Source organism: Myotis lucifugus, unplaced genomic scaffold, assembly GCF_000147115.1.
Source record: "Myotis lucifugus unplaced genomic scaffold, Myoluc2.0 scaffold_148, whole genome shotgun sequence".
Taxonomy (NCBI): Eukaryota; Metazoa; Chordata; class Mammalia; order Chiroptera; family Vespertilionidae; genus Myotis; species Myotis lucifugus.
The window spans coordinates 1,476,870-1,503,991 of record NW_005871196.1 but is presented as its reverse complement, the minus strand read 5'-3'; the positions used below and the strand labels follow the sequence as shown (position 1 = coordinate 1,503,991).

Sequence of the window (27,122 nt, the reverse complement as noted above, 5' to 3'; positions counted from 1 at the left end):
TTACATGTATGTTTCATCATCAGGATTTACACTGGTGTAAGTTGTGAGACAAGGTTCTAATTTATGTTTCTTAAATGGCTAGCTAATTTTCTCATTTTTTGCGTAGTTTGTCTTTCTCCACTGATTTATTATTATTCCAAAACAATTTTAAAATAAGATAATCATATTATTATTTTATTTGTTTATTGTCTAAAGTTTTACATATGTCTCCTTTTTCCCCTGATTGACCTCCCCACCCCCTTGCCCCAAGCCATTCCCACCCCGGATAAGCCCATACCGCCCCAGTGTCTGTGTCTATTGGTTATGCTAATATGCATGCATATCAGTCCTTGGGTTGCTCTCTAACCCCCGCTCCCCTGCCATTTGCCTCTGGATCTATTCTTGTTCATCAAATTATGCTGATCTCATATTATTTATTACTAATAAAATATATATTATATAAATATCCTTTGGCTAGTTTGTAGAATTCTCAATTTGTCATATCGATCTGTTGTGACAGCTACAAGCTTAAATAATCACCTTCTGTCACTGACACAACTAAGCTGTTGGGAGTCAGTCCCAGCAATGCCCCCACCTCGCCTAAGCCACCACTGTGCACGGGGTAGGCAGAGCATGGCTGCAGGGGCCAGTCCTAGCGCTCACACAGGTGCTTCCTCAGAGGTGCAGGAACTGAGACTTGCTCCCCAGCGGCCCACATGGGCTCCGGCTCGAGCTCAGTATGGAGGCCAACTCTAGTAAAGCTCTTCAGGGAACCGCTGCATGTCTTCCAGCTGGCGTTCCCCGCCTCTGCAGGAACTACAGAGCAGGGAGCCTTCACTCTCACACCTCCCGAACCTCGCTACTCCAGGTGTGGTCCCTGACTAGCAGCATGAGCATCACCTGGACGCTTGTTAGATGAAATGAGACATTCTGCATTCTAACAGGGTTCCAGGTGGCTCGCCTGCATGTGCCCGTTGAGAAGCCTGCGCTGTCCTACCTGATTCCTTGTCTTCCATGACACCTGTTCCAGCTGACACATACAGATATCTTGGGCATTTCTGACACTTAAGGCACCTTTCTCTGGTGTGTAGTACAGACACAGATTTGTCCCTTATATTCCTTCAGTCATTTCGGTAGATTCAGAAAAGTTCCGTTTACGCTCTGCAATTGGAGTCCAGTGTACCTGGTAAAGGACTTCGAATGAAGTCTTCTGCCAGCTCCTCTCTGACAACCTTCCTTCTCTAAGCAAATGGTTCCCGCACCTGGTTCTGCGTTAACACTATTCAAAGTGCTAATCCAGGTCCCAAGTCGCCTGGGACAAATGCCCAAGTACTTACTGTTGGAAGGGAATAAAATGCTGCTTTTCTTCATCATCCACCTTCCCACGTATGATGTCGGTGATATCCATCACTAGAAGAAGATAAACTTAATTAAAGACACTAATTACTTCAGGCCTCCCTGGGTTCCTATGGAGAACTAAGAGTATCAGCAGCTTAGGACACTGGGGTAGGAAGATGTCACATCAGACATCGATTTCTGTGCCAACAAGGATTCCCAGTGTGCCAGCCCAGCAAAGAGCAATGAGAGGAGCTGCCCCCTGCAGGGGCTCAGATTTCCTGATAACCCTGCAAACTAGTCCCTTTTCAGAGTTCTACAAGACCCAGTCGCTAAATTCTTGAGAAATCGGACACCCTGATGGCTTTTGAGTGAGCCTGCATTCCAAGGCCCAGAGAACACACGTTTTGGGCACAAGTAACAACAGAATAAGAGGCCTGGCAGGGAAACACAGGACTTTAGTGGTCAGCTGTCCCTGATGTACCATCTTCTCACCTGATTCACACTTGAACAAAGAGCAGCCAGAGTGCCAACCCAGGCCTGGAGGATGCCAGAGCGGCTTGCTTTTCCATGGGCAAGAAGCGCAATAAATAAAGTACTGCTCTGAGCCTCCTGCATGGTATTGTCTTACGTGTACAGACATGGTGAGCTCTACTTTAAGAGATGAGAAACTGAGCACAGCCCAGGTAAGGAACCTGCCCTAGGTCAGCAGTTTTAAGTGTAGAAGCCAGGGTCGGAGCCAAAAGTGATTACAGGCCAAATCACTGAACCTAACAATCCCTCGCTGTTTGCAGTAGTAAATGGGCCGTCTCCAGCTGCTGAAATCTGGCAGGACCCATGGCAAGAGGCAGGGCATGGCATCCCCCTGCTGTCAGCCTTCAATGGAACCCTGCAAAACTGTACAAATAACACACCAAACCTGCAACACTTATATTTGACACCCCCTCCCACCCCTCCAAAAAAACAACAATAGGCAGTTCGTTTGTCTTTGCCACATCTACTTACTCCTAAGCTCTGCTGATGCTCGGAATCAAAGGTCAGAGCAAGGAAATCTCTCCTTTCCCATCACACCCCATGCCCTGAACACACACACACACACACACACACACACACACACACCCTGATACAGAAAAGCAGCCAAACACTCCTGCTTGATGTTCTCCCAATTTCTTTGGCTCACTCTGAATGACAATGACGTCTACTATGCCTTAACTCCTTAGACCAATAGATGGTCATGTAGACGGCTAACCAATGCTGGGCCAGCCTCTTGCCTTTTCTGAGATTTCACTTAAATTCTCTATCAGGAGGTGATGCTGTGCCCTCTGGTCACAGACTGCCAGCACTTGAGCAGCAGCTGGAGGGCAGGGCTGTTCCAGGGATATAGACATACAGTCCCTCAGGATACAGAGGCCGCCTCATTACCCACACAACCCCAATAACATGGGGTTTCTTGGCCCTTGTTCCAGGAGCAAAATTATGACATTTCACTGATGGCTTTCAAAACTACCTAGTGACCAAAACTTTAACATAAAACTGAAAATATATTTTCTCAACTTAACAAACTACAGAGGAAAGGAAGGGCCTCTTGGAAGGTTGTAGGGTTTGATTTAAGCCATGGATCCTCTCTGAAAGCAGTTACAAACACAGTGTTGCCTTTGAAGAGTAAACTCCCTAGACAGGCACTTTCCAGGGACAATTCACTGGACTAAAATCAGTAATGAACGTGTGGCCGTAGGAAGGGAGGATATTCCGAGGCATGACAGAGGGCTGGCTGCGTGCAGGACACTGCGCTGGCATAAGACAATGCTCCAACCACTGGAGCCACTCCGGCCAGGGCCAACTTAAGTGGGCAGTTCTGTTGTATGAAGGCCATTCAGATGGTTGTGCAGCCATCACCACCATCCACCTCCACAATGTGTCGTACTCCCAAACTGAAACTCTGTCCCCATTAAACACTGTCCTCCTCCAGCCCCTGGCAACTACCATTCTACTTCCTGTGTCTATGAATTTAACCATTCTATGCATACTTCATGTAAGTAGAATCATTTATCTTTTTATGACCGGCTTATTTCACTTGATATAATATCTTCATGAATCATCCAAGTTGTAGCAGGTGTCAGAATTTCCTTTCTTCCTTTTAAGGCTGAATACAGTCCATTGTATGGACATACCACATTTTGTTTATCCCATTCATCCATCGCTGGGCACCTGGGTTGCTTCCACCTTTTGGCCATTGTGAATAATGCTGCAGTGGAGCATGGGATGTACAATTATTTCCATGAGACCCGGATTTTAATTCTTTTGGGTATACACCATAGAGGGATTGCTAGATTAGAAGCCCTATGTTTAATTTTTTAAAAAAATATGTCTTATTGATTCAGAGAGGAAGCAAGAGGGAAAGAGGGATAGAAACATCAATGATGAGAGAGAATCATTGACTGGCTGCCTCCTACTGGGGATCAAGCCTACAACCTGGGCATGTGCCCGACTGGGAACTGAACCTCGGCCTCCTGGTTCATGGGTTGATGCTCAACCACTGAGGCATACCAGCCAGGCTATGTTTAATTTTGGGGGGCCTCCCACACTGCGTTCACAAGGGCTGCACACTCTACATTCGTCTCTGGGTCTTCCCATACCTGCTACCCCAAAGGGTCTCCGCAGTCCACAGGTGTGCTTTTTGGCCTCCTTCAGCTCCATGCGGCCCACCCGGACGATCTGGCACACGAGGCTGATGCGGGGCCGGATGAGGTCAGTGCTGCTGAGGTCCTGAAGAAGCAGAGAGCGCGTCACAGGGGCCACACCACGTCACCTGTCACCTTCGTTCCTCTTTTTATTTTTTAAAATATATTTTTATTATTGATAGTATTACAGGTATCTTCTATTATCTCCTCCTTTCCTTCCCTCCTCCCAGCCCCTACCCACCCACCACCTTTAGAATGTTGAAAGATCAAAATGCCTGCTCTCTTCTCCCTATGTGCCCAAGAAAAATGACTGTTTTTCAGAAAAATGACTATTCAACAGCGGAAAGACATTTATTCCCCAGTTCCTACTTCAAATTTATAAATCAGATCCTATTTAATCTAAAGTCCCTGGTCCATCCATTCAAGCAGGGTATTCAAAATCAGGACACTTGTCAGGGCTACTTTATATATTGCCAAGATATATCTGAGTACAGGATGCATTTCAGTGTCTAATGAGATTAAAACGAGTGTGGTACTGACATTTATTGGGTACCCACACATGCTGGTTTCCTTTCATCTTCCAAACAAGCCTGCAAGGCAATTATAACACAGAAATTTACATGCAGCGCTTTCCGTAACCGTTCCTCGGCTTTAGGAGGCATCACTGAGAGCTCCTGGGTGTATGTTGATTGATAAGTGATGTGTAGGTGAAATATCTGTTTCTTTGTAGCTCATGTTCTACACTTGTTTGTATTCTTTTTCTTTTTAATCTTCACTGGAGGATTTTTTTTTTAAGTTCATTTTAGAGAGACAGGAAGGTGGGGGGGGGGGGCGAGAGAAACATCAATGTGAGAGAAAAACGCTAATCGGTTGCCTCCCATACACGCCCTGATTTGGATTGAACCTGCAACCTAGGTATGTGTCCTGACCAGAAATCGAACTCAAAGCCTTTTCTTGGTGTATGGGACAATGCTCCTGGTGGTTCATTTGGTTGGAGCATTGTCCCATACACCAAGAAAAGGCTTTGAGTTAGTTCTAAGTGCTTTTTTATCTACCTTTACCAGGTGGTGAAGATACAGATGGGTCAGTGCAGAGATAGGCATCAAACCACGCCTGTCTTAGGGATGGGATGTTAATAGAAGAAATGAATAATAATGAGAAATGAATGGATGAATGAATGGACAAGCCCATAAGGGACCACTGCTCCTTCCCATCACTTCATTTGGAGCTCTACCTTAGACTCTGCTTTCCTTGCCATAGAGTGGTGAGAGGGCGTGGAGATAAAACAGGGGTGTGGCTTAAGGAAAAAAAGGGGGAAAAGGAAGGGCGTATCTCCTTTAGGCCCAACGGATGCTGGGGAAACCTGTCTTCTCAGTCTTTCCAGAGCAGGAGGCAGCAGCTCTAGGGTATTTCGAGCACTGAAGTCATAACAAAGTGAGAGAATCCCGAGAAAGTTCTTAGCCCGAGTGAAATAGAGTTACCATGTCCAAGCTACAGCCCAATAAATTTCCTTGTCTTGATGCATATATAGCATTACTTCTCTTACCTTGAAAGGAGGAGGAAAAGGGAAGGCCATTCAAATATATATGCAAACAAGAAAGTCCCATCTTTGCCTGAGCTGTAACCTGGTTCTGAAATGCTGGGGAAATGCTAGTGCCCCTGATGAGCACTGCCCACTCCCTTCAAGTTCTTGCTTAAAGGCTCCATCCCAGAGACACCCGATCCCCCCAAAACACTTAACACACTGCGGATGGATCATTAGAATTCACGTTTCATATTACACAGTGTTTTACAACTATCATACTTTAAAAAGATATTAGCTTGTAAGAATATGTAATAAATAACTTCAAAATGCAATGGGTTATTTAATTTTAAAGCATGCCTTTAACATTTATACAAAAACATTTTTTGTACTCATTCAATAGAAACTTATCTGGCCACTGGGTAAAGCTAGCAATAAAACTACTGGTCCGCAATGTGTTAAGATTGCTAACATTCTACAGGATTTACTCATTTATTTTATTACTTAGAGGCCCGGTGCACAAAATTCGTGCACTGGAGGGGTGTCCCTCAGCCCAGCTGGCACCCTCTCCAATCTGGGACCCCTCGGGGGATATCTGACTCCCCGGGGAAGCTGTGGGGAGCAGCAGGGGGACCCGCCCCCCGGCGGGGTTGAGGGAACTCCGGGGAAGCCGTGGGGAGCAGCAGCTGGGACCTGCCCCCTGGCGGGGCTGCGGGAACTGTGGCAGCAGGCGGGCGTGCAGAGCAGCCGGCCCCGCCCTCGCTGTGTGTGCCGCCATCTTGTGACAGCATTACGGTGTGAGAGTTAATTTGCATATTGCCTCTTTATTATATAGGATTGCCTATTACTGTCTTTCCCATTTGGACAAAAGCTTCTTGAGCAAACATTTTTCTGATGTGTTCACTGATGTATCTCAAGTGCCTTGATACTCAGTGTCCAGCATCTAATAGGTGCTTGACAAGTATTTGTTGAACAAATGAGTGGGTTATTCCTGCTAGGGGGATTATGATGACTTTTATTTGATAACCTGTATTTTCACTGTTTCAAGTTTTAATGTTTTTCATATACCTATCATGTGCATCCACTAATATCATAAAAAAATAAAATGATTAAACAGAAGGTAGGACTTACAGTGAAAACCGCCTGAAGGTTATTAAGCTTCTCGATTTCCTTGGGCATCCCATTACTGCCCCAACGAATTAGGTAGTTCTCACTGGTGAAGGAGAAAAACTGATTCTTAACAAGAAGTTAACTGGGCTTGGAGCTGCCCACAGTATAGACTGGCAGGGTAAAAGCAAGGCCCAGAAAAGCTGTTAAATTCGTCAGGCGGGTGTGAATGGAGCCTCCTGCAGCCCAGCCCCACAGGCACACCCTGTGTGGACCGGGGACAAGCAATGCTCAAGATGGACAGACACAGCAGATTCCATCTGGGGCCTTTCTTCCACCTCAAATTCTGTCTAACATTTCAGCTTTGCTGAATCAAGGATATCATTTTATAATATTCACTCTAAATCCTTCCCCTGGAAAACATATCACAACACTCAAATACAATTTCTATTTTAGAAATAAACAATCTGTTTTTAATTACTTTTAACCATCTTGTTCAAAATACATCTTAGCTGCTCAGCAGTAATGCCACTGTAGGGCCAAACAAAGCCTATAATCATTCCCACTAGTCATTAAAAATATTGTATAGACTTTATCTATTAGGGCAGTTGTAGGTTCACAGCACAGTTGAGCAGAAAGTACAAATTTCCCATATACCCCCTGCCCTATCCGTGCACAGCCTCCCACTATCCATGCCCCCACCAGAGCAGTGCATCTGTTACAGTCGATGACCCTACATGGATGGACGCATCAATTATCACCCAGAGTTCACATTAGGGCTCACTCTTCGTGTTGCACATTCTATGAGTTTGGACAAATGTATAATGACATGTATCCATCTCTGTGCTCTGCAGAGTCAGCCTTCCCCACACCTCCCCTATTATCTTTTGAGCTCTTTGTTCCCGTCTCTGTGTTCTGATGAGTTTTACGTGATTTCTAAGACCCAGGGAGTCCACAAACTGTTATTGCACTATTTCAGCAGCCAGACAAAATGGCTTTTAGCCCAAAGGATTTTATTTTCTTCTGCCCAGAAATCCTTCCCACTCTTTTCTGTCTTCCCCTCTCACACCTAACCTCAGGCAGGGTAGGTGAAGGCTGGATATTTTTGTGAGGTGGGCAGCTGATGGCTGGGTCTCTATTACCTGATGAACGTGGACTGGTCAGGGTCATAGAGGGCCATGAACAACTCTGCATCTTCCCCGATGTTGCACACAAAGTTCTTGAAGTTAACATAGAGGCCGTAGGTGTGGAAGGTATTGAAGTTGGACTGGCCCCGCAAGTCCAGGTTCTGCAGGAGTGACTGAACACAGAGGACAAGAGAGAAAAGCATCTTGTTTTCAGCAAATGGGAAATATTGGCAAATGCGCCCGGCCGGCGTGGCTCAGTGGTTGAGCTTTGACCTATGAACCAGGAAGTCTCTGTCCAATTACCAGTCAGGGCACATGCCTGGGTTGTGGGCTCAATGCCCAGTTGGGGGTGTGCAGGAGGCAGCCAATCAATAATTCTCTCTCATCATTGATGTTTCTATCTCTCCCTCCCTTCCTCTCTGACATCAATAAAAAAATGTATTTAAAAAATTGTCAAATGGGGGACAAGTAGCTCGTCCTGTATGGCTCAGTGGTTGGCCCATGAACGAAGACGTCACCAATTCGATTCCCCATCAGGGAACATGCCAGGGTTGCAGCTCAATCCTCAAGGGGGACATGCAGGAGGCAGCCAATCGATGATGTCTCTCTCTCATTGATGTTTCTATCTCTCTCCCTTCATCTCTCTCTAAAAATCAATAAAAACATATATATTTTTTTAAATGGGGACAAGTTTGGCTCAGTGGATAGAGCGTCAGCCTGCGGACTGAAGGGTCCCAGGTTTGATTCTAGTCAAGGGCACATGTCCAGGTTGTCGGCTCAATCCCCAGTAGGGGGCGTTCAGGAGGCAGCCAGTCAATGATTCTCTCTCATCACTGATGTTTCTCTTTCTCCCTCTCCCTTCCTCTCTGAAATAAATTTAAAAAAAGGAGGACAAATATAATTACCACCCAAGAAGAGAAACTATATGAAAGTGGACAAATAATCAAGTGAGCAAAATATAATCATTATTTACATAATCAAGACTGTCCCGTTCAGAGCCTTGAACCCAAGTAATTGAATAGCTGCCAAAAGGTGATAATTCATTATTTTAGTAGCTTCAAGAAGTTCTCATCTCTCACAATCACTTCTGGATGAACCTCAAAGGCATAAAAATCACGATCATTATCCTTCTTTTGGGGAATAACTCTCACTGCAAATAAGAGATTCCACTGGGAAGCTTCACCCTCAGGCACAATTAACCATTAAATCCAGAAACACAATTAACATATTATCACCACTGTGCTAAAGAAATAAAACCTATAAACTAAGAAAATAAAAGAGCCCTAACCGGTTTGGCTCAGTGGATAGAGCACCGGCCTGCGGAATCAAGGGTCCCAGGTTCGATTCCGGTCAAGGGCATGTACCTTGGTTGCGGGCACATCCCCAGTCGGGAGTGTGCAGGAGGCAGCTGATCGATGTTTCTCTCTCATCGATGTTTCTAACTCTCTACCCCTCTCCCTTCTTCTCTGTAAAAAGTCAATAAAATATATTTTTAAAAAAATAAAAGAAAAACAGAAACTTCTACTTATTATAACAGAAAGACTGCAAGACCTTATACCTAAATATCAATATGGTTAGGCAGTCGTAAGACAGGTGAGTAACATTTCTCTTTTTCTGTACCTTTCTAACTTTTAGTTAATGTCCAATTATTACTTTCAAAATCTTCCAAACACTTTATTTCTTAATATTGTTTAAATTATTTTGAAAATTGTAATACAATTTTCTAAATATAGAAGGTTACATGGTAAAAAGGCTCCCTTCCACCGAGCTCTTTCCCAGAGGTACCCATTAATTACCAATTTCTTGTCTATTATTCCAGAGTTAGTCAACACAGAAGCAAGCAAAAATGTATGTAATTTTTTTAATTGATTTTAGAGAGGAGGAAGGGAGAGGGAGAAACATGGATGCAAGAGTGAAACATCAATCAGTTGCCTCCTGCATGTGCCCCAACTGGGGATAGAATCTGCATCCTGGGAATGTACCCTGACTGGGAATCAAACCTTCCACTTTTCAGTGTATGGGACAATGCTCCAACCAAGGGAGCCACACTGGCCAGGGCTGCATATTCTTTTTTGAAACACAAATAATAGTATTTCATACACAGTTTTGCATCTTGCTCTTTTTTATTTAATATATAGTTTTGCAAACTATCCTCATCAGAACATACCTATAGCTGTGTCATTCTTTCTGTTACGTTTAAATGAGGGCATAACTGGTTTTCTGAACAACATTTTTACCTTGTGGTCAAGAACTCCCTTCAAAACCGGCATATTTGAGGAAGATTACCTTTTCTTCTTGAATCCTTTCCTCAATCCTTTTTGAGGCCATTTCATGCACCTTGAAGAGGGCAATTGTGCTGGTTTCATCTGGGTCCAAGATGTTTCCGTTGTCATCTCGCACGACCAGATCTAACCCAAGCATTCTAGAAAGAAAGGAGTGGTCAGCTGGTCCTCAACAGAAACAGACTCCTTCCTGAAGAGCCTTCATGAGAGAGCCAGGAGTCAAGGTGAGGAAGCATGGATGCTTGACAAGTCAAGAACAGCTCATTGGCTTGTCTCCTTTCAATTCCTGTCCACATGCCATATCACAATGTTAAAAAACTTACGATAATACTAGAGGCCCGGTGCACAAATTCGTGCATGGGTGGGGTCCGGCCTGCCTGCCCTGATCGGGGCTGGGCTGGCTGGGGGGAGGGGCTGCAGGAGGTTGGCCAGCTGGCCCCACCCCTGATTGGGGTTGGGGGGGTGGGGCTGATCGGGGGCTGGGCTATCTGGGGGTAGGAGCCAAGGGAGGTTGACTGCCTACCCCGCCCCAGATTGGGCCGGTTGGCTGGCCGCTGTGTGCGTCATAGCAACCAGATGTTCTGGTCATTCCAGTCACTTGGCTTTTATATATATAGATTAACCAAACTCATATAATGATTTGCAAAATAATTTGGTCCACAGAACCTCACCAGCCAAGGCAAGATTGGCACTGACCAAATTCCTGTGACCAATGCTTCCTCCCTGTGTCTTCTGCTGTTTGACATAGGAATCATGAAAAGCCACTGCATAAGTACTGGGGCTTGCCCTGCCACCCTTCAAGGTGCAGGCTTGGGGGACAGTACTAATTCAAGACTGTCTTAAAGGAGATCAATGAAGTAAGACCTGGCTACTGGTATCTCCTGACCCATTTCAGAGTGTGGGCCCTGGTATCAATCAGACCAAGATTTGAATCTTGGCTCTCATACTTGCTAGCAAGGTGGCTCTGGGTAATTTAGGTAATTTTGCAAAGCTCTGATTTCCTGTAAATATTCCCCACCCTTCAGGGTTCTTGGGAGAATTTAATGAGATAATGCATGTAAAGCACGAAACAGTATCTAGTGTATAGTGTACACTCAGTAAGCGTTAGCTTTTATTGTGGCAACTGGCACAAGAAAACACCTGACCGAGTTAAGATGTAATTCTGAGTAATGCACAGGAAGAGAGGGAGCTATATGGCCTGTGCATGGCACAGTCCCAGCAGGGCTCTCATGTCCAATGTGCACACAGAAGTAGAAGAAACTGTACTCAGTTCCAAGAAGTGGGGACTGTGGTGGAAACAGGATACTGCTATCTGAATGCCCAATGTACATTCCAGGCACGGGCAATGTGGGACTAGGAGTGTCCAAACAGCAAGAAAACTCAGGGATAACAGTGAAATGTGCCAAATCTTTGGGAAGAAAGCAGAAATGCCTCATTTTCCTCCTCCGTGTTCTATAGCATCTCCATCAACTGATTTCATCTGGCAGGTTCCTCTCCATGGCAGCCAGACCCACAGGCCACCCAGACTCATGAGCAAGGGGCCTCGGTGGCTGCTCAGAGACTGGATCATGCTGCATTGACGGAGAAGCTTCATTACCTGAGCTGCTTCCAAGTGCTGGAATGGGAAGGCAGGCCTGTTCTGCTGTTTGTAGGAGGTTAGCATCTGTGCCAGAGATCAGGGTCTCCCAGGCCAATGCCCAAAACTACAGAGGCAGCATATGTGCAAGGAGACAGCTACCGTATGCCACCTTTGCTGATTTTTAGGTCCCCTGGCACTAATGATTGGCAAAGCAACCCCGGTGGTTATAGTCCTGTGGATAGACAAGGGACGAGGGTGGGAACTGCTAATTCTTAACCCGAAGAAAGGAGCATTAGACATAAAATAGAAAACTCTTGGGTTCAACTTAAGCTTTCCCACTTATATCTTTATGACTTGGAAGCAAATCACTTAAACTTACTTGGTCTGTTTCTTTAACCATAAAATTGGAATAGCAGCTACAACCAGGTAATACATGTGAAGTGTACGTGGGAGAGATTTCATAAATAATGGCTGAGTCTGAATCTTGTATGCTATGTTCACTCTAGCCATTTCTGAATCCCGCTGTCAAAGTCTACAACATTTAAATGACTCGGACAATTTTAACAGGTCTTTGAAGCATTTCCCAGAGTCGTGAAGTTGAAGAAGTAAGGCAAAAAAATCATATATGCACAAGTTGAACACATTTAAAAAATGAGGCTAAATACCAAATCAATCATCAATAAAAACAAAATGAGGAACCAACCCAGTCTTTTAAAAAGAGCCAGTTAGGAGGGATAAACCCTAGGTCATCATAAATTTGACGAATTGACTGAATTTCTCATTTTCTAAAAGGCAGTACTAGAACCTACATATCTGCCTGAGCTAATCAGATAAGTAAGGAAGTGATTAACTCTTTAGAACTTATTGGAGTTACAATCAACAGGCTAAAAACATGCTTTACCTGGCAAAAACATGCTAAAAACTGGCAAATCTGGACTTCCTGCACTTCTGGTTAGGCGAAGATGGAGAGAGATTGAGTCTGACACTGACGTAAAATCCAATGTTAAAATATAAAGAGACAGTCCAGCCCCATTCAGTCTGTCACTAAAATCCGAGCCCCCTTCTCCACCTCTCCATCATCTCCCTGAGATCAGAGACCCAGCACAGGGTCTGGTCCATGAAGGGCACCTGCCAATTTTCTTTTCAACAGAATCAGATGTTTTCCAAGGCAAAAAGAGAGCAGTAAGCATTGCTCTTGGGCAGCTCCCAGGTCAAAAGCTTGGGGTGAGCTGTGTGCTTAGCATGAATGTGTCCACCTTTGTCCAAGTTCTCGTTGAAGTCAGCCCTGGCTTACCTGTTCCCGTGATCGATTTTGGCTGTGACCTTCTTCTTGAGCTCTGCCAGCTCGTCCTTGGGGAGTGTTCCAGACAGGATTTGGGACCGCCACTCGATCAGGCTGTACGTCATCTGCTGCAGCCGGCGGAAGAGACTGACCTTGTTGTTCTAGGACAGGAAAATGAGGTGGAGAAAGGGACCCCCACAAAAAAAAGGTGTGATAAAGGATGGAAACGTCTTTTCACCATTTGACTAAATTCTTTATAAGGTGCTATTTAACCAAGTACCTGTGCCATACAGTAAGCCATGCACTGTGAGGGGATGGCCTTGCCCTGAGCCAGTCCCACTCCCTTCCCAGTAGAACTTTGGGAACAGATGAGCAATTGTAAGGTCAACATAGCTGCATTTTACACCAATCTCTACCTCAAAAATCTGCGCTCCTTCCATGCTGAGCTACGTCCATTTCTCCTGAGCGCTCCAGACCCTTTAATGATACTTCATCTACTTGGACCCATTTTCTCCTCTCCCCTGCACTTACTCCCTGCTCATCCCTACTCACTCACACACTACACCCTCCATCAACTGCTAATTCTTACTTCTTAGGCCTCAACTTAGAAGTCAGAAGTCTCTTCCTCGAAACCCTAACTCTGAGTTCACTGTCCCTCTCCCAGCTCCTGGAATTAAGTCCTGTCACAGCATCAGAACCCCAGCTATGACTGGCTTGGCTTGCTCTCCGCTTACATGGAAGCGCCTACAGGGCAAGGAGCTTGCCAATTTTTGCATCCCTAGGAGCTGGCAGAGCAGGCGCTCTATAAAGGGTACAGTGTGAGGGAATTATGGATGGAGAAAGAACTGTCATTTCAGAATGTAAAATGTTATTTTAAAATCCCCATAAAACTGGTAGACCATCCAGAAAATTGTGAGATGTAGAAAAAAATTAACCATTATCCTGGGCTTCAGTCAGAACTGCCTGTAACCGAACTAAATTAACTTACGACCAACTAATCATCTGTACTCCAATCATTTTAAGTGTCAAATACTTTATGTCGAGCCATATGACCTTAGTCCTATCTAAATGATTGGTTGATTCATTATATTTTTTAAAGGTTAAGAGCATCTACTATGTGCTGGAAATAAAATTCCAGCCACATTCTAGAGGGCAAAAGACAGCAATAAATAAGTAAACTATATACTTTTTTATATATACATATATATATATATATATATATATATATATACTATTTACATATGTAATATATATTAATATATATACATACAAAAGATAATTTCAGATATGAATAGTACAAGAAGCATCATGCTAAGTGAAATAAAAAATAGGACAAGAACCATATAATTTCACTCATGTGTGGTATAGGAAACAGAAAGCAACAGAAGAACAAACAAATTCATAGACACAACAATAGAATGGTGGTGACAGAGGGGAAGTGAGGTGATGAAGGATAAAGACAGTAAAGGGGGTCAAATACATGGTGACGGAAGGAGATTAGACTTTGGGTGGAAAACACACAATGCAATCTACAGATGATGTACTACAGAATTGTATACCTAAAACTTATGTAATGTTATTAACCAATGCCACCCCAATAAAGTAAATTTAAAAAGGTGCAAGAAGGAATATAAATAAAGATATGATAGGGTGTACATGGGGAAAGGGGCCACTATAGAGAGATGGGCCAGGGAAAAATGCTTTGTGTATCATTTCTGAAATATGTCTTTTAAATAAAAACCTGTATAATTCGACATAACCCATGCATACTGTAATACCACTTCTTTTTTATTTATAGGTGAAAAGTCATGATATGTTTATATAACCATACACTTCTAAAATTATAGAAAGTATTATCTGCTATAAAAACAATGCCAGCCTGGTGTGTGTGGCTCAGTAGTTGAGCATCACAATTGATTCCAGGTCAGGGCACATGCTCGGGGTTTCAGGCTCAAGCTCCAGTGTGGGGTGTGCAGGAGGCAGCCAATCAATGATTCTCTCTCATTACTGATGTTCTTTTTAAATCCTCACCTAATATTTTCCCATTGATTTTTAGAGAGAGTGGAAGAGAGAGGGAAAGATAGAGAGAAGTGAGAAAGGTTGCCTCCTGCAAGCGCCCTGACCAGGGCCCAGGCCAGAGAGGAGCCTGCAACCCAGGTAAGTGCCCTTGATCGGAATCGAATCTGGGACCCTTTGGTTCATAGACCAACGCTCTATCCACTAAGCCAAACTGGCTAAGGCTCATTATTGATGTTTCTATCTCTTTCTCCCTCTCCCTTTCTCTCTGAAATCATAAAAAAATATATATTTTTGAAATGCCAATACACACACACACACACACACACACACACACACAGTAGTTGCTGCTGGCTGTACGGCACGTTCTGTTCTGGGTGATGTCCTTCCACAATAATCACATGGGCAGCTGCTACACAAGGTATCGACTAGAATCAGTGCTGCAAACATCCACGATTCTCCTGAACAAAGAGTAAACGTGAGGGAGGAGGCCTCCGCCTAGAAGTGGGGACAGTGGGAGGCAGCAGTGAGATTAGCAGAGTGTGAGAAAGGCCCGGAAAGAAAGTCAAAGTTCTGTAAGAACACAAGGGAGAGACAAGACGTTTATCGGTGACTGCAATCTGCTCTATTAACACCGCTGATCTGAAAAACACAGGCTGCGAAGACCGCTTAAAATGTTGATACTCACTGCACTTTAGGCTTTTGGCATTTTCTGAACTGCCTCTTTCTCATCAGTTGGTCTTTTGAAAGCATAAGAATGAGACTTTTAATTCCCATTTTGAATGAGCAAAGGTAAAATTTTGTTTTGTTTTGTTTTTTCAGTAAATTCTATAAAAAATGTTTCCATCTCGTCCTTCAAACTGGAAAACGGAGGTAGAAATGATGCTAAATAAAATTTGCTTTCAAAGCTGCTGGGCAAAAAGGGGATCCTTTTTTTTCTTTTCTTATTTGCAATCCATTTGTCTATTCCCCGCTAGGATTTTTGAAATGTTTTCTCAATTTAATTAAGCTGTTAGGTCCCATAATGTGGTCAAGAAAGGGCTCGAAGTCCCAGGGGAGCCCCTAGGAGCGACAGCTCTTTGCAAACACACTCACAAGTCTTGGTCTCAATTACACTAGACGTTATCCAAGGCAACTTAATTATTGCCTGTCCATGTCAGCCTTGCTTGCCAAGTTCTCCCCCAAAGAAGGATGAGACAGCCATTCTTCTCTGACTCACTCTGCCAAATTCATTCTGATCGAGCAGGCTGGAGCACACCAAAGCACGCAATTTCCCCCTCTACTTTAAGGAAATGGATTTTGTTGCCACACTCCTCAGATTGTTCTATAAGTAAGTTGGCTGTTCTGAGCCATAGCTGGCCCCTGACACTTTATGGATTCCTGGGGCAGCGTAAGAGGGCAGGTGAGGAGAAAATCGGGTGCCTGGGCCCCCACCAAACCATGAGACAAGGACCCGTGAGTCTCCATGTGCTTTCCAGTCTTGCCCTAACCTCCCACCCCCTTTTCTAATCTTGCACAGCCCAAGTTGCCTGGCACAATACCTTCCCTGGTACCTCTAGCCCTCTCTCATCTCCACCTTTTCTTCACTAGCAGCCACTGTCACAAAATTAGGAGGGCAGGGCATTTATTTAAACACTAGAGGCCCAATGCACAAAATTTGTGCAAGGGGCTTGGCCCTCGCAGCCCTGGCTTCGTCCAGAAGGTCTTCCAGAAGGACGTCTGGTCTAATTAGCATATTATGCTTTTATTATTATAGATTTCTTTGATCCTATCTGCAAAAGTCATCACAATCCTGGGACTGAGGAGGGACTCAAAAACAAATTTGGACAACTCAAATGTAAAATGCCACTCCGGTTTCAATTTGAGGATCACCTCCACCAAACAGAGATACAGTGGGGCCTTGACTTAGGAGTGTCCCGACTAACGAGTTTTTTGAGATACCAGCTGTCTCTCGGCAGATTTTTTGCATTGAGTTGACAGAGTAATTTGAGTTAAGGAGCTCCTTAACAAGCTCGGTCTCAGAACGAATTAAACTCGTAAGTCAAGGCCCCACTGAATCTATATATTTTTTTCTACCAGACAGTAAGAGATTCCTGCATTTGTTTCAAGTTTTACCCTCTTTTCCACCAAGAGATCTCTGAGGTCTTATTTTTACATTTTGATTCTGGATGCCTACCTATCTTTATTTTGTGTGGAGGGGGTAGGTGGAGGTGGAAGTGGGTATGAGGGGATGAATGGGTAATGGGAAAAAATAAAGTAATTTTTTTAAAAGCTGTTTTATAGGGTAATTATATACCTAAATCTAATTTTGCAAAATTTTATGTTTGTCAATGATCACATATTGGTCATTAATGATAATACTCCTATGAGCTGCAACAAATGTTGTTTACTATGTACAGTTTACTGGACATCAATACCATAATTATTTTTTAAAAAAAGACCTTCAAAATTATTTTAATGTAAAAGGAAACTAATTGTGACATGAAAATGCACATTACATATGTGGTTAGAAGTTAATGATAATTGACTATTTTTGTTAAATTGCTATAAATAGGGAAACTGGAGCTTCTCTTAAATTTGGAGGAATATTCAAAGTGATAGAATTATTTTATAGGCTATTTAACAGCAAGCTTTTTTTAGAGAAGCATATTATGTAAGTATCAGCCATGGGATTGCAAATGTATTTATTTTTAATGGTTATGTAGATATAGTTATTAAAATGTACATGCCTAGTATAAAAAGTACTTTGTAGTGATAAAATAAATCCATAAGAGAAAACAACTTTGCCTTCAATGACGGCAGGAATACAGAGGGTAAGAACCGAGTATTTTAGGAATTCTGGGGTCACTGAGACAACAGCACCACCTCACTGGGGTCAGAAACCTGGGTTCAATGCTTCCCTTTCCTAAACAATGCAGACCATGGTCCAAAGGCGGGTCTCTGTTCCTCCCATCGCCCTCTGCAGAAGAATCACCAACCTTTCCTGTTCCATGGGATTTTAGGGTTTAGAGGCAAAGTATTTAACTGAATGTATGGGGACCTGATTTCTATCTCTAAGTCTACCATTAACTTCCTAAGTGACTTTGGGCAGATTATTCTCTCTGACACACCCACCTGTAAAACCAAGGATCCCTTCCTTCCCTAGGAGAAGTGCCTTCAAATCTAAGATGGAGACAGTAAACTCATGTCCTCTGCCGATGAGATGCCTGATGCCCTCACGCACTCGGTGGCTCTACATTCCATTTCACCTGCACAGAGCGCTCTGCAATTCACCTCACACCTCCCGAGCACCTGTACTCCTGGGGTCCCCACGGTGTCTTGCTCCTGTGTCCTGGGCTGCACTGACTCTTCCTCTGGGAGGAAGGGAACCCACAGGCCTCCGTCACACTCTTGCTGGCCATTCTAGTACTTTCCCCTCTCAGCTAAAGGCTTTGGCTGATTAGCAAAGGCTTGATTTTTAGGTTGTTGTTTTTTTTGTTAATCCTCGCGGGAGGATATTTTTTCCATTGATTTTAGAGAAGAGTGGGAGGGAGGGGGGAAGAGGAGAGAAGACAGAGAGAGAGAAACATCGATGTGAAAGAGAGCCACATCAATTGGTTGCATCCCTCACATGCCCCAGGTGGGCCAGGGAACCTGAAATCCAGGTACGTGCCCTTGACTGGAATCGAACCCAAGACGCTTTGGTTTTTTAGGCCAATGCTCTAATCCCTGAGCATGCTGGCCAGGGCAAGGCTTGATTTTTAAAGAAAAGATTCCAGTAAAGGACAAGTTTTGCCTCTGGAAGTAGTACAAGAAATCCTGAAAGCCAGGCACCAAAGTAGGAGAAAAACCACAACTAGAAAAACACCCAAAACTCTGTCCCTGCCCTGTCCGGGTCACTGCCCTTGCCTCTCTGAGAGCTAGCCTGATGCAGAGCTTGCAACTCACAGATGAAATGCCCAGGAAGAAGTTAGTACGGGAATTTCTGTCCTTAGTAATAAGCAACCAAGCGCTGGTTTCAAACTATGAGACCAGACCAGCTTAATTACACTTCAGAGCCTATGTTCCAGAAGCCAGTACCCAGCACCAGTTCAAAACCTAAGTAGCTTTAATCTGCCTGGATATGCAATGATGAGAAGAAAGGACGATTCATTGTATGGGGCAAGTTCCCTCCCCCAACCCCCTCAGTTATGGGCACTTGTTCTACTCCAGAATTTTAGAGAACTAGAAACTAGCACAAGGTTTTATTTTGCTGGCACATTTTAAAATTTACTTTATTGGGGTGACATTGGTCAACATGTACAGACAGGTTTCAGGTGTGGGTTTCTATGTTACAAGATCTATATATTGCACTATGTGCCCACCACCCAAAGTCAAATCTTCTCCCGTCACCATATATCAGGACCCCCTTCACCCCAATCCTCTTTCCTATGGCAACCACCACACTGCTGTTTGTGTTCATGAGTTTCAGTTTTATATCCCACATATGAGTGAAATCATATAGTTCTTAGCTTTTTCTGACTGACATTTCATTTAGCATAATGTTCTCAAGGTCCAACCATGTTGTTACAAACGGCATTATTTCATCCTTTCTTATAGCCGAGTAGTACTCCATTGTGTACATGGACCACATCTTCTTTATCCAGTCCTCTATCACGGGACACTGGTTGTTTCCATATCTTGGCCACTGTGAATAATGCTACAATGAACATACGGGTGCATATACTTTGTGAATACATGATTTTGAGGTTTTCCGGTATATACCCAGGAGAGGAATTGCTGGGTCATATGATAGCTCTTTCTCAAATTATTTGCTGGCACATTTTAAATGAAAGGACATCAGTCCTTAGTATAAACTTCATTTTAATAGTTAAATTTACTTAATTCAAAATATATATTAACCACATCCTACCCCGGGCTCTTATATTTTTTTGCCTTAAGGTGGGGGTGGGGAACCTTTTTTCTTCCAAGGGCCATTTGGATATTTATAAAATCATTCATGGGTCATACAAAATTATCAACTTAAAAATTAGCCTGCTATATTTGGTCAAACATTTATTTATTTATTTATTTTTTACAGAGAGGAAGGGTAAAGGAGAGATAGAAACATCAATGATGAGAGAGAATCATTGATGGACTGCCTCCTGCATGCCCCACTGGGGATCGACCCCACAACGTGGCCTAGCCTGGCCCTGACTAGGAATCGAACGGTAATCTCCTGATTCATGGATTGACTCTCAACCACTGAGCTACATAGGCCAGGCATGGTCAAACATTTAATTAGCTCACCCCTAATGCCTTGGCAGGGCCTAATATGGCCCTTGGGCAGGATGTTCCCCATCCCTTCAGGAGATGGGATTAGATTCCTCTCCAAATCTTATATGGACAAAACGTCCTGGCTGATCAAAACTCAACAAACCATTTCTCCAACTGGAAGATGGGAGCAGCACCGAGCTAAGTCTCAGGGTGAGATGTTGTAGAGCATGTGTATGTCATCCAAAACATCTCCATTTCCAGGAATCCCTCTTTCAAAAGTTCTTGCCCCAATGTCCCCCAAAGTAAACTCCAACATGTCAGTTTTCGAGACCTGATTTTTAGTTGAGAAAGTATAATGTTATGAGGTAGGATGTAGGGTTGTGTGTATTCATAAGGTATAACTGGATTGTTATGGAAAAGGTAAACTTAGGTATTACATCAACCCAATCGTGTCTAAATCAATGCAGAGGCGTCTGCCCTTCTAGTGGGGGGAACTCACATGAAGCAGGAATGTGCCGCTAGAAAGAAAAGAAGGCAAGTTCAGCTCGTTGGCTCTCCTTTCCAGGGCTGGCAAAACTGCAAAATCCCGAGAGGCAGCAGAGAAAAATGGATTGCGTACTTCAACCCGTCCACCTGAACCAGGCAGGTCCCTATAGGGCTGGAAGGGACCCCATGCTGGAGGGCCCCCCTTAACGGACCTCAGGGCTAGATCCCACAGTGCCATCCGTTCTAACCCAGGTCATTGTTAATCAGCGCTGTGAAGCAGTGCTGTCAGGGGGTAAATAGGGCTGCCCATTTTAAAGACAGGTGCCAGGCACTGTCCCTGGAGTTCTACACAGATTATCCTACTGAATTCTTACAGCAAATTTGCAAGGCCTGTGTAATATGAAATTACCACCTGAAGTGAGGAAATTAACTTAGGAGGTCAAAGGACTCGTCTCAGGCTATAGGCTCATCCAGTGGCAGAGCCTGAACCCAAAGCCCTGCCTTCAGAACCTGCGTTCTTTCTGTTGCGGTTGGTTTGTTGTGGTAACTGGTACTGGGTTCGCTTCTTTTTGTGAATATAAAAGTACGTACCAAGCAAGGGAGCAAGCCAGAATTAAGAACTGGCCGCCTGACACCAGTGTCCACAGTCTTGCCATTTCACAGGCCACCACCTCCTCCTTCACAGTTTCCTTCTTTCCTGATCAACTACTAAAAAGCACATGCGGTAAAACAGGATCCAACCGAGGCTGAGCAGTGCAGGCCAGGCGCCTGGGAAACGGCTGTGAGTCTGCACTCTGCATTCCTTTCTGAAATGACCTGTGCCTCCTGCACTTGAACCTGAACGAAGGAGGCTTCCTATCTATGGAGAGAAACAGCCTGGTTACTGAGTGCTCAAGGTCACTCCGCCTAAGACGATAACACATGGAGAGGAAGTGGCCTTGGATAAAGGCAGCGTACACAAGGGAGCTTCAGAGTCTCCAAGTCAGATCAGAGGGACACAGGCCAAGGCTGCCCAGTGGGAGGGCCGCCAGAGCCGCTACTGTTTCCAGCAACGGCAGCATCAAGGCTCACGTGCTCACGCTGCAGAGTCCTTGGTCTGCCTATACAATGACTTTGCAGGCATCACCTTTTTTCATACCTCAAACTCTGTGGAGTCAACAAGGCAGATTTTTTTTTAATATATTTTATTAATTTTTTACAGAGAGGAAGGGAGAGGGACAGAGAGTTAGAAACATCGATGAGAGAGAAACATCGATTTAGCTGCCTCCTGCACACTCCCCACTGGGGATGTGCCCGCAACCAAGGTACATGCCCTTGGCCGGAATCGAACCTGGGACCCTTCAGTCCGCAGGCCGACGCTCTATCCACTGAGCCAAACCGGTTAGGGCAACAAGGCAGATTTTATATCACTTTTACAGAAGAGCAAAATCCAGCAGACAACTGAGGACCTTGAGGGGCCTGCCCAAGACCAAAAGGCCTGGATAAGAAACCAAGCTTCCCAATTTCTAGTCCTGTGTCTGTCCCCTACAGCTTGGCAACCAGGATAAATGGGAAAAATAATACTAATGTCACAAAGAGGAACAGAAGGGAGATGGGGTTCCTTGGTTAATTAATGGCGGATGGACCTTTCTTCTTTCTATTTTGATGAATGGGTTCCTCTCATTTCAGCATAAGAACTCCCCTCCCTTTCAAAATATTTATGGTTCTTTCACAAGATTACAGGATAGCTGCTAAAAGCGAATCACAGGTGTTCAGGTGACTCTCTAAAAGTGAATCTCTCCTGTCCAGCACAACTGCCCCTGTTTATACGGCGAGGCCGAGTCTGGTTAATGGAACTCATCTTCCTCTCAGGTAAGACTCTGGGTCTACAACAAGCATGTCAAACTCGCAGGCCGAAACGAATATTTTTGCGGCCCAGCCAATATAACGGTCTATAGGAAACGTTTTAATAAAAAATTCGTAACTTGATTTTTACAATACTCTGTTATACATAATTATTAATAACGAACTACAACGTTCACTAATGACTGATCACTATAATCGTGTTGCATTCATTTCCCTTACTCGCCTACGCACAGGGGCACCATTTCTCTCCACTAATACTAGTAGGGAATATTTTAGCAGCCAATTGCCATGTAGTCTTGGACTGACTTGTGTGGTATGCGCAACAGGAAATATTTCACTTTCGGAGAAGAAAAATAGGTTTATTTGCATTACGCTTATTCATTTGTGCAGTTATTCAGTATCTGGTAAGTTAATGTTCAAGAAAAATATTAATTTTTATTAAAATGTTCTATTATTTTATGTTAACGACTAGAGGCCTGATGCACATATTTGTACAAGGGTGGGGTCCGGCTGGCTGTCCCGATGGGGGGGGTGGTCAGGGGTGGGGCCAGCCAGGGGAAGGGGCCGTGGGCGGTTGGCCAGCCAGCCGGCCTCTTGGTCAAACTCCCAGTTGAATTCCTGGTCAAGGGGACAATTTGCTTATTAGCCTTTTATTATATAGGATTCCTCATTTATTTCAGCCCTTTGTATTCAGCATGTCTCTATCGAAATACACCTATGTTTCTATGAAAATTAAAACTTTTGTTTTTTGGCGACCCACATAAACCTAAACCTTGTTTATTTGGCCCGTGTTAATGTTAGCCTTTGAGTTTGACATGCTTGGCCTACAACATCAATTCCTCGTGCACTTAGACCTGGAACAGAACTAGGCAATGTGGAGGTTCTAAGGTACCACAGGTTGGAGGCAAACAGAATGCACGGCTCATCATCTGTGACAGGAAATGCACGAGAGAAATAAGTATTGATATAGATGAGAAAAATCTGTATTTATCATTACCTAGGCTGAAGGAACTCACACACAGAATCAGAACACAGAAACACGGAAAAAAGTGTGCGTGGTGGTGGTGGTGGGGGGGGGTTGGTGGTGGTAAAAACTACAGATTTTGGTTCCTTTTACTTTTTCCCAGTGAAGCATAATATTTGAGGTTTTCCCTTTGACACACAAATTTTTGAGAAAGAAGTTTAGAAATTCTGTCTAAAGTGAACCATCAATGTTTAGGAAGGAACAAGGGAAAAACAGAGAAAACCATGATTTATAACAAAACCATTTGAAGTAGATTATTTTTTTTAAATAAATTTTTATTGACTTCATAGAGGAAGGGAGAGGAAGAGAGAGATAGAAACATCAATGATGAGAGAGAACCACGGACCAGCTGCCTCCTGAACGCCCCCCCCCCACTGGGGACTGAGTCCACAATCCAGGCATGTGCCCTGACCGGGAATCGAACTGTGACCTCCTGGTTCATAGGTCCACGCTCAACCACTGACCCAAGCTGGCTGGGGGAAGTAGATTATTTCTTAATGGTGATCGCACATCAAAAGCAGAAGCAGACTGCTCAACCTTATCAGTTGATTAAGGTTCCCACAATGAATGTATTTTAGTCAACCAATAGCAGCTGTAAGACATTTTTAAAATATTCCCAAAGAACAAAATAATTATTTTAATAGATGTCAAAATTATGATGAAAAATGTGCTACCCTGTGACAGGAGATGGATTTTTTTAAAACTTAGAACCCAATTTTGTTATTAAATAGTGGAACACCCACATAAGAAATCCCAAACCTGAGCTCACTGCCATTTAACTGCTAAGGGATTTGGACGCCCAAATATATGAATCGTACTTCTTCCTCCCTGGTTCCCTTATTCTCATTTCAAGAGTAGACTTGGCACAATTACCTGTGGACGTGTGGAGGTCAGAGATAATAATAAACTCAGCACAAGAGCTGTGTTTTAGCAAGAGGAAAAGTCTACCACATTCACCCTTGTACATTCCACCTTCAAAAAAAATCTTTTCTCTGGTACTTATTATCGAATACTTTTCACCACTCACTGATTTCCAGGAACTCTATGTTAAGGAGCTAACTGATGTCTACATCATTTCTCATCTATCAAACTTATTCCATCCACCACTAACCAATCAATTAACCAGAACTAGAGAGTGTTTTCAGTAGAAATATAAGATGATGGACATAGGCCAAAGGGATTACTAAAACAGCATCTCTATTCTCCTGGGGGTTGTGATTTAAGAACGTACAGGTTAGCTCTCTCCTCAATGAAACATAAAAAGATCAAAATATCACTTGCATTACAAGGCAGTATGCCCAAAGGTTCAGCTGTAAGTGCTCCTATAGTCCAGAAGGAAACGTATGGACTTGTGTCTTTAGAAGACAGATTATGAAGAAGAAAGGGCTTAAACTTGGCCTTGAAGGATGGGCAGGCAGAGAAATATTTGTGCTTTTCCACCAAAGAGGTTGGTGATTTCTGCTGCTTGATCCACCCTGAGAAACAACAGCCCTAGATGGACCTTACAGGAACTCTGAGAATTATGCCAGAGTGAGTTTTTGATTATTATCTCTTCATGGTCGAGAGTGATGTGCTCCCAATAACTTATAAGATTGGCTTTTGAGAGTCAAAATGAAGAATCAACACATGACTGAAAAACAATCTAGATAAAAAAAAGCCACATAAAGGAAGGAGAATGGCCCCAGGCCATCTAGTGGAGTGTGGTCCCTCCATGAACTCATTCTCACAGAGAACAAGAGAAGCACGTTTCCAGGAATTCCGGCCAGCCAGGGAAGGCTGAAGATGCCTCCAGAGATAAGACCCAGCAATGCTTATCCACGAGGCCACTGGGAAAGAAGGAACTTTAGAAAACAGTGTTTGTATATTTTGATGTCGTGAAAAGCACATCCTAAAGCGGATACAGGTACAAGCTTGCTGCTGACAGACTTTGAACATTCTTGGCCTCTTGCAAGATAGCTGCCCCTGGTGTTCAATACATACAGAGGTTAACAGAATGGCCCAGTTTCCTCACCGATAAGCTGGTCATAATTGCACCTACTTTATAGGAGCCTTGTAGGATTAATAATAGTTCCTGGCACTTAGGACTATGCAAGTGTTTGCAGTTGTTATCCTCATTACTTTACCATTGGCCTGGTGTCAGCTGAGAAAAGACTGAACCAATGATTATATCCACTTCCTCCACCCCCGTATCACCAATGACCCTACTCTGGGGGAATGGGAACCTGCTGGTTATCAACCATTGCATGGTCCGGGTAAGATGCACCCAGTCCCCACAGACTAACACGTGGCTGGCCCCCTGCAGAGGACGGCTTTGCAGCAGAACAGACAGGCTGAACGCCCAGGAATAACGCCACCGGCTCCGAGCCCCAGGGGAAAACTCACCACGTAGAGCTTCCGCCAGATGACAGCCCATTCTCGCAGCGTGGCCGTGAGCTCCTGCACCAGCGGGAGCTCCCCGGGAATCACGGTCTCATTCTGCCTAAAGAGAACCAGACAAACGCCCGCATTACTCCGAGCTGACTGTCACTGCTCTTCTGGACAGAGGTCAGAGTCCCCAGAGCTCAGAGATGGAAATGGGGCTGGTTGGGCTTGAAACAAAGCAAAACTTGCCACTGCGAGGAGGTTTGTGTAAGAGAAGGAGCAGAGAACACCCCAGTTCTTAAAATGAACTCATCTTCTAGCAAAGCAATGGACTCCTAGCCCAGCCTCAACCTCTCCATTTTGCATCTATCTCTATGGGAGCCTCAATCACTGAGCCAGGCTGTCTCCAGCGATTACCGGGAAGGGAAGCCAAAATCCAGTATTTTGGCTGGGTCTGCCAAGCATCCGCTTCTTTAGGGAGGGTGGATGGAGAAGCGCACGCACAGGGTCCTGGGGCCTGTAACCTCACACAGACTGCTGGAGGGCAGGGGGCAGTGCGTTTTCTGGAATGGGACTAGGTTCTCTTCTCATCTGCTGTCTTACAGCACAGAAAATGTATCCATACCAAACTCCTCTGACTCACAGGGGACTTAGGACAAGGTAGGCCTGACATTCAGTCACATAAATCCTCTCTGGCATTTTTATGATTAGCAAACAGAGAAAAGGAGAGAGTGAGAGCAAGCAAACGAGTGGGGATTTGTGGTAGGTTTGTGAGACTTAAATAAAAACACAGGATGCCCAGTTAAGTCTGAATTTCAGATTGATTCAATTACTTTTTTTAGCATGTCTCATGAAATATCTGGAACACACTATAAAAATTTACTGTTGTTACCAGAATCTCAGACTTACTGAGCATCCTGCATTTTGCACGGCAACTCCAATTAGAGAGAGTACCCTCCAGCCCTCCTTTGCGCCCACAGGGCTGTAGCAATGACACAGGAGGTTGCCCAGGAGTGGCCCTCTGGGAAAAAGATTGTCCAGGAGGGCAGGGTGTCCAGATTCAGCTTCTGAGGAGTCCAGTGTATTTGAACATGTCTCCACCTCTTGTCTCTAATACAGGAGGCAGAATTTATGACTGAAAATGTTTGGCAGCCTTGAGTCTATGGCCCATTCTACTCAGTATCAGCCCTGGGACCCGTCTGCCTCCAGGCACTCCTGGTTCCCTCAACTTCCCTGCTGTGGGCTCGCCAACTACATGGCC

General features: G+C 44.2%; 1 protein-coding gene across 6 annotated transcripts in view; it reads right to left on the bottom strand.

Annotated features, from left to right (window-relative positions):
- DOCK5 (dedicator of cytokinesis 5) overlaps positions 1–27,122 on the bottom strand; it is a 155,927-nt gene that overhangs the window by 91,830 nt on the left and 36,975 nt on the right. For 4 of the 6 annotated variants that reach the window (XM_023759110.1, XM_023759112.1, XM_023759111.1 and 1 more), the window contains 7 exons: positions 25,883–25,979; positions 12,907–13,055; positions 10,038–10,173; positions 7,767–7,924; positions 6,649–6,730; positions 3,951–4,080; positions 1,317–1,389 (listed from right to left, as the gene is read on the bottom strand). In XM_023759110.1, coding sequence (XP_023614878.1) covers positions 1,317–1,389; positions 3,951–4,080; positions 6,649–6,730; positions 7,767–7,924; positions 10,038–10,173; positions 12,907–13,055; positions 25,883–25,979 — 825 coding nt within the window. Of the gene's footprint in view, positions 1–1,316; positions 1,390–3,950; positions 4,081–4,615; positions 4,673–6,648; positions 6,731–7,766; positions 7,927–10,037; positions 10,174–12,906; positions 13,056–25,882; positions 25,980–27,122 lie in introns of those variants that run through there. The other 2 variants (XM_023759114.1, XM_023759115.1) reach the window with 2 other exon arrangements.